Source organism: Aricia agestis, chromosome Z (genome assembly GCF_905147365.1).
Source record: "Aricia agestis chromosome Z, ilAriAges1.1, whole genome shotgun sequence".
NCBI lineage: Eukaryota > Metazoa > Arthropoda > Insecta > Lepidoptera > Lycaenidae > Aricia > Aricia agestis.
In genome coordinates, this window is record NC_056428.1 from 40,439,543 (window position 1) to 40,451,912 (window position 12,370).

A 12,370-nucleotide genomic window follows, 5' to 3' on the forward strand; every position below is an offset into this window, starting at 1 on the left:
TAGATAATATGACGTAAACGCACTCGCAGTTGGCAGTTGCAATGCCACCCCACGGGGGGTAAATTGCTCCCTACACGACTGTTATCGACATTATGCGCTACGCCCGGGCGAACAATTTTCATCACTACCTCAATTTGTAACTATAGCCACGTGCAAATCAAACGTGACCCGGCCAAGTTCTTGTCGGATTTGAATGTATTTTCCACGCATTCTCAAATGTTATAACTGTTATAAGCTTCGGCCCTTCACAGGAAGGACGAATAGAATAAATGGACAACGAAGTACTAATCCTTATTTTTAAGAAAAATTGCCTATGTTACATTTCAGGTACACGATTTTTAACCAATCGATCTACTGATGTATTAAAGACTCGAGAAAGTTCGCAGATACTTATTCTTTCCTGACTGTGCCCGAAGAAGAGTTAAGTATGTTTCTATATAGGATTTATGTATGTTTCCAGGGCTTTGGCACGCTCTGGCCTCTGCATCCTAAATGGCTTAATGGATCATAACTTGAGAAGTGTCGTTAGATTTGAATAGCGACCCTGGATTTACCAAAATGAAGTAAATACCAAAGTACAAAAAAATATATATTTTTCAATTTCTTTTTAGGGTTCCTCGTAAAGACTTCGCTGTCTGTTCGTCCCTTTGTATTTGTCCAGGCTATATCTCAGGAACTGTGATAGATGGGCACAAATTTTTTATGAAAGAAGGGGGCAAACGAGCAAACGGGTCACCTGATGGATAGCAACTTCCGTCGCCCATGGACACTCGCAGCATCAGAAGAGCTGCAGGTGCGTTGCCGGCCTTTTAAGAGGGAATAGGGTAATAGGGAAGGGTAGGGATGGGAAGGGAAGGGAATAGGGGAGGATAGGGAAGGGAATTGGGCCTCCGGTAAACTCACTCACTCAGCGAAACACAGCGCAAGTGCTGTTTCATAACTTATTTATTTGTTATTACTATAAAATTTAGAATAACAAAACAAAACATTATCCGAACGGATCCTGGGTGCTTGTGATAGGGCTGATATGGGGTCATTCACATCACAAGAGGAAGTCTCTATATCTCTGGCACCAGTCGCGCGCCGATTGCTGAAACCATCATGCGCTTACAGGCAGCCCTCGTTATTTTCGCTTATTGCGCCCGTAAGTTCTTTTCTATTTTATTTTGATTGTGTTTGTTATATTTTTGACTACTAGTTTTAAGGCTCAGCGAGTTTAAAGATTGTTTTATAAATAGAGGTATTTTATTTTACTTGTATTTTTTTTTTCAAAATGAATACTGTTTTCAGTTTTCAGTCAGTTTCAGTTTTTGGACTTATATGTAATTGCAAGTGTTGCGAAAATACTGTAACCGAACTGTAGTATGTAGCTATACCTAAATACGTGTCGTGTGTCTGACATATTTTTGATATTTTTATGAAAATGGAAGGAAAAACCGCACATTTTGGGCATTTATTATGCTCCCCTGCTTAAATCTAGACGCCTAGGTCGCAAAAATGTTTGAATTGTAATCTCATCAAACTGCCGAGTGCCAAACAAACGCATACTCGTCCATAAAAAGATTGATATTTTTTAAACCAATAGGTACTGGTAGCTGGTATGTATAATGTAACTAAGCGACAGTTCATTCGCCCTAAATATATCGAGACTTGGCTGGGGTACTGCCGCGCCCCCAGATGTTTAATTGTTTTTAGGGTTCCGTGGCCAAATGGCAAAAACGGAACCCTTATAGATTCGTCATGTCTGTCTGTCTGTCTGTCCGTATGTCACAGCCACTTTTCTCCGAAACTATTTTAAAGTTTAAACCTTAAAGCCGGTAAATGGAAAATTTTCAGCAAAATATGGACATTGGACATATGCCTACTGCAGCTTTGCAATAATGTAACACGATTTCTTGTGGTTTTTTTTTACTTTGTACTTTTTGTACACCTACTCTGCCAAGTTACTCGTCAAACATCGCTTTGTTTTTAAACTTTTTGTCTTCTCTCAAATGAATGGTCACACAATCTGCAATCATATACAGTTTATTACAAAAAATGACTGATTAGATGTAGATTTGACTACTTACCTAGCCCTCTAAAAAAAACCAAAACAACGGTATTTGTTACCACATATTAGGTACTCTGTGTTTGATCTGCTTAGGTACCTACCTAAAAAAATATAATTTGGGTAATAATAATGATTTAGAACACAGGCTCAAAACATTTAATTAAAATATTATTAAGTTATATTTGCTAAGAGATAATATTTGTATTTGTTAGTGAATAAAATCCACAAACATTAAAAAATTAATCTGTGTTGTGATTGGTCTCGACAGAAATAATTATTATTGTACGGAGCAAAGCCTCTATCGGAAAACAATGAAAAAGCATGAGAGCAAAAGTTGATTCCTGGTCAGATGGCCTACCAGATGGCGGACCTAAGTAATTTGGTCGCGTTAAGTCAAACCCATCCGACCGATCACAATAATTCACATAGCTAACATTGAATTGGCATATTAAGTCGACCAAATGACGTAGGTCCGTCAACTGCCTATGAACCAATTTCCTCGATAGTATTATTGCGAAATATCTATCAAGTGACGTTTTTAATTCAGATGTGGTAGCACCGGCATGTTCTCCCCAAGAGATGACCACGGGCTGCAAGATAGCAGGCAACGTGTGCTCCTGTGGCTACGGCTGCTCCTCCGAGTTCATCTTCAGGACCAGACGAGCTTGCTTGGACAACATGAAAGGTACTGGTCCTTTAGCCGAGACCTTTTCTTTATCGCTTCTTTATAGAATCGCCTATCAAAATTTATGGAATTGACATAAGCTTTGATCGACGATTCTATAAAGACAACTACCGGCTCTGTGGTCTGCAGTCTGCATCGATGGTTATGTTTTTGGATTAAGGGCCTGTTTCACCATTTTCTGATAAAAGTGCCTAATAGGCTATTCACAACTTTTTTGACAGATTCTCCATACAATAACCTCCATACATTTAACGTGGGAGAGCCATGCTTCGGCACGAATGGGCCGGCTGGACCGGAGAAATACCACGTTCTCACAGATAACCGGAGTGAAACAGCGCTTGTGCTGTGTTTTGCCGAGTGAGTGAGTTTACCAGAGGCCCAATCCCCTACCCTATTCCCTTCCCATCCCTACCCTCCCCTATTACCCTATTCCCTCTTAAAAGGCCGGCAACGCACATGCAGCTCTTCTGTTGCTGCGAGTCTCCATGGGTGACGGAAGTTGCTTTCCATCAGGTGACCCGTTTGCTCGTTTGCCTCCTTATTTCATTAAAAAAAAACTTGATCCGTCAAGTTAATTGGTGGATAGCCTTATCAGGAAGTGGTGAAACAGGCCCTAAGTATGCTTATTAATATATTACAATAATTAAGATTGTTGGTTGTAAAGTTATTAATGATTGTTGGCACTTTTCAATGGATACTGATCATTGGTATCTCATTATAAGTTTAGATTTTACTTTCTAAATAAGTTCTATGAATGCCAACAATAGAATTTCTTTTAGGGCTTTAAAGTGCCAAAAGCTGGGTATTTTGCCTTATTACTTATTAGTCTACTTATTAGTTATTAAAAAATTGTCGGACCGATTTTGATTGAGCTCTGTCGTTTTATAGAAAGGAGCTCCAACATCTGCAACAGTTTACCGTGCATGAGGGGTAACTGTCTCCAGACGCAGCAGGATCCTGGGTACCTGTGCAAGTGCGAAGGCACTGGTTACTATGGTCAGAGGTGCGAAAAAGGTAGGAGCAAAAATATCCTTTGCATCTTACTAAGCATCAGATAAACACTGATTGATTTTATAAATTTTAAAACGTGTGGTTTTTTTGGTCTTTTTGTCAGTTAAGTATAAAAAAAAAAAAAAAAGTATTCGTGCCTAAACGGTAAAACCGATTTATATAGGTACAAAGATAATTCCAGCAAGAACATACAACTTAACATATTTTAACAACAATTATTTTTATACCGATAAAATATTATACTTTTACCCGATTAACAAACTTGTTAAGTAATTGATACATTTTTCAAAAATTTGTGTATACCTACTTATTACCTAATTCCCTATTCTGAATCCTGTTTGTGGTATAACTCATTTATTATCATAATATTATGACGCTTCATTACAAAATAAATAATAAAGTCACCTTCTATTCATTTCATAAAGTTTCTTCACTTCACAAATAAATATTTACGGGGAGCTCCCATACAAAAAACACAATTTTCAGTCTTCTTCTGCTCTATTGTGGTACGGAACCCTTCGTGCGCGAGTTCAACTCGCACTTGGCCGATTTCTTTGATTTTTTCCCCAAGCTTGCACATATAGTCTGTCAAAAAAGTGAAGATATTAAAAAGTTGTTTCACTAAAATGAAGTTGCGTGCAACATTTACCTCTATATGAAGTTGAATAAAATTATTGTTATTTAAATTACAATGATTATTATTAAAGTTGTTATTATTGTTTCAGCCTGCCCCACTGCGCCTGTCCGGGGTCTTGTGTTCCCACATGAATGTATAGTTATTTAGACTTTAATCTGTTTAGCCTGCCGCCTGCCTATGTAAAAATGGAATAAACATCATGCTATAATGTTCTCGTTTACAAAAGATATGGCATTTTGACTAACGATAAGGCTGGATTTATATGCGCCCGCCCGATCGCACGGTTTGGCGGCTATACCACGAGATAGCAATTATTAGGTTAGGTTGCACCAGAGACGTGGTTAAAGTTAATGTTATGGTCAAAGTTATGGTTATAGTTAAGGCTAATTTAGCTTTAACCTTAACTTTGACCACAGAGTTTAACAGAAGACGTTGCTGGTCCGACAAGGCTTTATGCCCCGTGGCGGGGGCGCTGCTGCTAAAGGAGAACTGTCAAAAATGGCGTTTTTGTATGATAACAGCGTTAGTTCCTTTTTTCGCCACGTGCATTTAAAGCCTTGTCGAGTTCTATGGTTATGGTTAAATATGGCGTCTTGATGGCGTCAATTTTTTAACTTTAACCAAAGATTTGACATTTTGCATTGTAGTTAAAGTTAAAAGTTATACTTAGTTAAAGTTACTTACAGTTATAGTTAAAGTAAGTTGGTGCAACCCACCCTTAATGTTTGTAACAATTTATTTCAATAGCGGCGCGGTCGCGCTGTCATTTCAACACAATCGCTTGTCATCTTGAGTAATAGAAAATCCAGACTGACTCAAGTCATTATTGTTATGGCACCTTAAATACCTAATGAAATAGACTTAAGAATATTATTTAAAGTAGACCGTATAATATCATTGTTTTCTATCATTGTCTTTTGAACGCAATTACCTAACTTATGGAAGTAAGTATGTTTTTTCTTTGTTTTTATTAGGAAATCAGAGTTTAATATTTAAATATTGTGTAGATTTTTTCAGTTTGCAATGCTACAGGTTTCGGTGTGAATATATATATATTCACACCGAAACCTGTAGCATACACATACCCTAATGAATTTTCGTTAATTTCACGGTCTTTCTTTTTATTTAGCATTTTTAATGTGTGCAAAATATATTTTTCTTTTGTGACTGTAATTCCATAGATTGGTGAAGTGTTATAATAATAATTATTATATTATTTATAATTGATAACACAATTTATCTTATTATTTTTAAACCTTTAATAACCCTACCGACAAAATCGTTATCTAAGTAGGTCATGTAAAATGAACAAAAATCATTTTCGTTTAGCTCCAGGGAGATTAGGATTTTTAAATGTTATATTTTAAGAGGTTTTATGTTTATAATTTATTCAATAATAATTAATAATAATAATTGACCCATAGATAAATCTTTTTTTTTATGAATAATTGACCTCTTATATCAAAAATCGATTTGGAACGTCAATCAAGGCCAATAATAATAATAATTAATAATTTTATGAGTGTATTTTTAACATAGTAAATGGCTTACAAATGACTGGACAATATTGTTACTTATAGAACTTTAATTGTTGTTTTAAAGCTTCAAAAATACTTTTGTTTGAGAAATATTTTAACTATCTATACCCACTGACCTCCATTAGGTCAGTGTCTATACCTAATTTGGTAAAAATATGTTCCTTATGTCAATGGTAAAAATGGATGGAAAATGGGAAGAAAAATTTTTACTCTTTGCACTGACATAAAAAACTATCTTTGGAAGCTTGACAATCGCATGACAATAGTAAAACTGACAGCTGTAACTGAACGCAGAACAGCGTAGCTAGCACGGGGTTTCCCAGTCGATTCTTCGGAAGAAAGTAATGGCAGTTTCTTTCCCATGTCTACATATCTTATTCCCGAGCATGGCACCACCCATCGACTTGAGTTTCAGTGGACAAAGACAAGAAACTCTTTCCATAGCAACCATTAAAGCAACGGCAATTATTATTTTTTTGACATTTAGTTTCTTGGTTTTTTTTTTAATTATGGCACCTCGGCTATAAAACCATGGCCAGTGTCGAGTAAATGGCGGCAAATTCAAAAAATCGGCGTGTAGCATCCTTGTCTATAGCCAGAATTATAGTTTTGATCTACGAAATACGAATAACAAAAACTAAGGAACTTTATTATTCGTAGTTTGTAGATCAAAACTATAATTCCGGCTATAGACAGGGTTGCTATACATCGATTTTTTTAATTTGCCGCCATTTACTCGACACTGGCCATGATTTATAGCCAAGTGCCATAATAAAAATAAAAACAGAATCAAGAAACTAAATGTCAAAAGCGGATCGTCATGCTTGACATATAGATTTTCAAAAGCGAAAGATATCGAGATACGAAAGAAACTTTTACTCCAATGTTTTTCCGGTAAAACTGTCAAAATTTAGTTTCTTTCGTTTGTCTACGTGCTTGTGCTAGCTATGCTGCTGTAGCTTCAAAGTTTATCTCTTCTTCAGAACATAGTTTAATTTGAATTTTACACTCGACTATCGGTGGAAGTTCAGCGAAGCAAAAAGTTCGCAATTTGTTGTCGAACTCCTGTAACAATATCATTGGATAATATTGACTATATCGCCAAGGAAAGCAAACACTGTAATTGTATCTACCACTGCCACTAATTATAGGAACTTCCCAGGTAAGTATAGACCGCGCCAGTGGCGTAACAATAAGGCAGGGCTGACCAAATGCCCCTGGCCCTAGAAGGCGCGAGCTCAGATTTTTTTATTTGTGCCTTTTTTTATTATCTTATCTTACATCTTTAAACGAGCAATTCTTGTATATATATATAAATATATAATCGGAATCTCGGAATCGGCTCCAACGATTTTCATGAAATTTAGTATATAGGGGGTTTCGGGGGCGATAAATCGATCTAGCTAGGAATCATTTTTAGAAAATGTCATTTTATTCGTGTTTTATCGAATACCGAGCAAAGCTCGGTCAAATAGCTAGTTACCTTCAAACGTGACGAATTAGTCACGGGCCCAGGTGGTATAAGTAGTTAATTAGTTACGACAGTGGACTGAGCACAACTTTAAAGCTTGGCGAAACTGAAGTGTAGCTACTAATAGCTATGTCCACACTATACGCTTTCGTCATCAACTTTCATATTGGCTTGTCAAGGTAAGCAACGCCAATATACGTAGGAGAGCCATGCTTCGGCACGAATGGGCCGGCTCGACCGGAGAAATACCACGTTCTCACAGAAAACCGGCGTGAAACAGCGCTTACGCTGTGTTTCGCCGAGTGAGTGAGTTTACCGGAGGCCCAATCGCCTACCCTATTTCCTTCCCTACCCTCGCCTATTCCCTTCCCTTCCCATCCCTACTAGGGGAGCCTATTACCCTATTCCCTCTTAAAGGGCCGGCAACGCTCCTGCAGCTCTTCTGATGCTGCGAGTGTCCATGGGCGACGGAAGTTGCTTTCCATCAGGTGACCCGTTTGCTCGTTTGCACCCTTATTTCATAAAAAAAAAAATTAAAAATGGAATATTTTGGATACGGGCATGCGTCGCGGGCATGCCTCACGTGCGCTGTTGACTGCGCTATAACGCATGCTCTTGACGAACAGAAAAAGGCACAGTGTGGACAAAGCTAATAACGTGTCACTGTATGTCTGTCTGTTTGATCCTGATTTTGTTCTGCGATTCAGCACTGACAGCAGAGCGATAGGTAGGTCTACAATCTCTACATAGCCTGCAATACCGTTGCGCCAAAATTCGTTTAGCGCGCGGGAACCGTACATTTTATGGCAACAAAAATATCCTACGGCCTTTTAGAATACCAAGTATCTGCATGTCAAATTTAATCAAAATCCGTTCAGCGGTGTAACTTGTAAGCGCGAAGAGGTAACAAACAGACAGACAGACAAAATTTCGCGTTTATAATATTAGTATGGGTTGCTTGTAGCATCACTATAACACTGCTGACAGTGGAGGCTCAAGAGGAGAGGATGGAGCGAGCGGGATCGGTCGACACTTCAGCATCTTATGTGCAGGTTGATTCGAGCTTTCGATTTCTTAATTATTGAAGACATAAGTGGACGAAGTGGGTAACTAGCAATTTGAAAACTGACTAAGGAAATAATTAGTACTTGTTCTTGTACGCCGGACGGTAAAATTCCGTGTAGTGCACAAACGCCCTAAAAGAATAACTTTTTCAAAAACTTTGTATAGGCCAATACGTGTATTGGCCTATACAAAATGGCTCTCCCACGTATATATATATATGAGACCATGAGAGACCATGCTTCGGCACGAATGGGCCGGCTCGACCGGAGAAATACCACGTTCTCACAGAAAACCGGCGTGAAACAGCGCTTGCGCTGTGTTTCGCCGAGTGAGTGAGTTTACCGGAGGCCCAATCCCCTACCCTATTCCCTTCCCTACCCCTTCCTATTCCCTTCCCATCCCTATCCTCCTCTATTACCCTATTCCTTCTTAAAAGGCCGGCAACGCACCTGCAGCTCTTCTGATGGGCTACGGAAGTTGCTTTCCATGAGGTGACCCGTTTGCTCGTTTTCCCCCTTATTTCATTAAAAAAAGGCAAATTTATGACGCTGCAGCTGGGACGCTTGCCTTTACAAATCACGAAAATAATTTGCTATTTCAGCGCTAATACTTTCACTGCAGTGAACTCCATAATATAAGGGACGCAACACACATCCTAAAGTATTATTAATTTATTTTTACACCTTTTAAATATTATTATCATTTAACTTTTGACATATTTTGCTATCGAAACCGGCGAAAGCACTTTGACTAGGTGGCCTATTCAATAGACCCCTGTTAAAGTCCTCAGAAATTGGACATTTTTCTCTTGTAAGTTGTAGGTGGTGGTGAAGAAGCATGGAGGGGTGCGAGGAGCGCGGCTCCCCACATCCTCCAGTCCTGAGCCTCGACAACCAGAGCGTGGTTGTCGTCCTCCTATTATATGCCAGGTGAATTAACGACTGCCTATGTCGAAAGCTTAAAAATATATTTTCAAGAGGAAATGGCAGTTACACATTCATCCAATTTAAAACAAAGTCTATTAAAAACTAAGGAGAGGTATAGTATGCTTATAACAGAAAAACGCTCAACGCGCGTTTTGATAACGTGCATTTACGAAGCGCGATTTTGCCAATATAACGTATGAAGTTGCAATCACACCTAGTGATCCTAGTCTAATATACCCTAAAGGTGCCCATAGATGGGACAATTTGTCGTTTCGATCGCTCGTCAAGAAAATCGTCCAATCGATCTTTTGAACGTAAAATCTTTTGCGATATTGCTACACACGTACAATTTGTCGTTCGATTTTAACATCAAGGAGATAAATCGTTACGATAATTGTCCCGTGTATGGCCATTGGCACCTTAAGTTGTATATCCTATCTTTGCAACATAGTAGCAAATTCTGGCTCAGCGTCCGACATCGCAATAGATGCAAAATATTGCATTAACTTGTGTCTGGATTTTATTTCACGACATGAATACAAGGTACAATCGAAATAACGAAGCGCAGCATTGTTAATTTTTTACATAAAGTTTTGTCCCTCCATTCGCCGTTTGGACCATAAAGTTAATATACCTAGCGGAATTTTGTCTCGTACTTTGCAGTGCGCGGCTGTTTACGGCGCGGGTTTGGATCGGGGCTGCGCGACGCTTCACTCTTGTGTCGCTCATCATAACAAGCAAATTGACATCAGCTGTAACTGGTATTTTACAATAAATATTATTAACTAGTTGGTGCCCGCAACTCCGTTGCGCCAAAATTGGTTTATCGCACGGAAACCGTATTTTTTTTCGGGATTAAAAGTTTTCTATGTCCTTCCCCGGGACTCTAAGGATCTCCATAGTCCATACAATAATTTCAGCAAAATCGGTTCAGCGGTTCGGGCTTGATCTACAGGCAGATAGACAGACAGATAGACAGACGGTCAGAGTCACACTTCTACATTTATAATAATATAGTTTGGATATTCTTTGAATATTTCCTTGTACTTACTTCTTTTGAATAATCTCGTTGTGGGTCCCAAGATCTTGAGTACCTCAGATATCTTAATTTAATCAAAGGGTTTTTCGAAGTTAGCTTCCACTGTCGACTAAGGCTTTCAGGAGTAGCCTTGGTCTGCCTTGGTCAGAATGTATCAGCCCCTTATGAACGCTGCCCTAGACCACTGCCGCCCCTAGGCCGCGGCCCATACGGCCAGTGCCCGTTAACAAACAACCTAGCTATACCTATCTAGAAATTGAATCCCACGTCTCATAAACTTTTTATTACTTTTTAGCGACATGGCGGGAGCAGGCGACGCTAACGGAGGCGGCGCAGTTCAGCCAAATGCGCATGCGCATCCCAAAAAATACGAGAAAGTAAGTTGCTAACGTAATATTGTAAATTGTCACTTGAGACTTGAGAGTAGTTATTTCCATACTATTTCGCACATACACACTTTCTTGTTCGTTGTTGTGTATGAAATGATGTGAAACCTCCCACATTTGTCAGCACCGTACGCGCCGCATTCGTGTACAATGAGGTGCGTACGTCGCGTACGGTGCTGACTGCTGACAAATGTGCGCAGTGCGAGCATCTTTTTATTAGGTGATAATGTCTTTACAAATCATTTTTCTCCAACAGAAGCCAAGCAGAGCGTTTTGGACCCAGCTGACACAGACTAAAGAGTTAGACGGTAAATAGATCCTTGTGCGTCTGTACTCTGTGTATTCTGCTTCGTCAATAAAATATCATACAACCTCTCCACCAGAATAGACAGAACGAATAAAAGAAGTACCTACCTACCTCAACTTGGTACTACTAATATATATTATGTGCCTCAACTTCAAACAAACGCGACGGGCGAATATATTACGCGAGTTGGGCGCGAGTGTCACACAATGCTGAGTGAAGCTAGTTTCCTCGAAGAGCGGTGCCGTCGTATGGCGGCCGTGGTGCAACGGTACTTGTACTATTATCAGCTATTCTGTGGCAACGGTGAATGGCGTCACTAGAACGTCGTCTATGTGGTTACTAGAACGTTCTCTAGGAAACCGCGCCATATTGCTTACATGGACAATCTAGTGACGTCATTTACCGCTGCATTGCAGCCGATGCATGACGGCGCCGCTTTTGGAGGAACCCGGAGCGCATATTTTGTAGAGTACGGCGCCCGCCGGCCGATATGACTTACTACGTCAGCCTACTCGTTAGTTCTGTTTACTCTGTCTCCACGTTGGGCTGAAATTGACCTAAACAGGTGGTTACTGATTACGAACGTGGACAAAAGTATTCGTCTATGATTACCCATTATCGATAAAATCGACATCAACTTAGCACAACGCAACATACTAAAATCTGGAATGAACTTTTGCCAGCACAATTTTCGAACGATTATGATCTGTAACGTGTAAACCTTTAGGCATATTTCCTCTGAAAAGGCCGGAAATCCACTTGCAGCTCTTCTGTTGCGACTTGCGAGTGTCCATGGGCATAGTTGTTAAAAAAATTCCGTCAAAAAATCCGTCCGTCCAGCCGTCACGTGATGCTGTGACCAAGTTATAATTATAGGGAATAGGGATTCATTTTGATATTTTAGAATTTTTTATATAATATTATATGGCCAGGGCCAGATCGCATCGAAGTGTATCAGTTCGGCGCGGCGGCGGTGGTCGCGCGACGTAGCGAGACGTGCGTGGAGCGGTGCGTGCGCCCGCTCGGCCGGCGGCTCTCTGCGCTGCTCGACGAGCTGCTCGCCGTGCCGCGTCTGCTGATGCCCCTGCCGATACTGGTTATACTGCGAGTCCAGAGGTATAAAGCATCAGTGATGCCGCGACTGTGATAAAATATTATGTATATTATAATTCATAGCTAATTGTCTTAATAAAATAAAATAAAGTAATAAGAATGGGGTAATTACGCGGCGCCCACGGATCTTCTGATACCTGAG

The 12,370-nt window shown here is 39.7% G+C and overlaps 1 protein-coding gene and 1 long non-coding RNA gene across 2 annotated transcripts; both read left to right on the forward strand.

Moving 5' to 3' along the window:
- The first annotated feature begins 1,087 nt into the window (after positions 1–1,087).
- LOC121739052 (hyaluronan-binding protein 2-like) lies at positions 1,088–4,742 on the forward strand. The gene is made up of 4 exons (XM_042131364.1): positions 1,088–1,144; positions 2,598–2,735; positions 3,624–3,749; positions 4,472–4,742. The coding sequence occupies exons 1-4, from the start codon at positions 1,102–1,104 to the stop codon at positions 4,528–4,530; spliced, it is 366 nt and encodes a 121-aa protein (XP_041987298.1). The 5' UTR covers positions 1,088–1,101; the 3' UTR covers positions 4,531–4,742.
- A 5,344-nt stretch (positions 4,743–10,086) lies between these two features.
- On the forward strand, positions 10,087–11,104 carry LOC121739304. Its single transcript, XR_006037427.1, has 3 exons — positions 10,087–10,144; positions 10,718–10,799; positions 11,065–11,104. It is a non-coding gene; the product is annotated as an uncharacterized LOC121739304 (long non-coding RNA).
- The last annotated feature ends 1,266 nt before the right edge of the window (positions 11,105–12,370 follow it).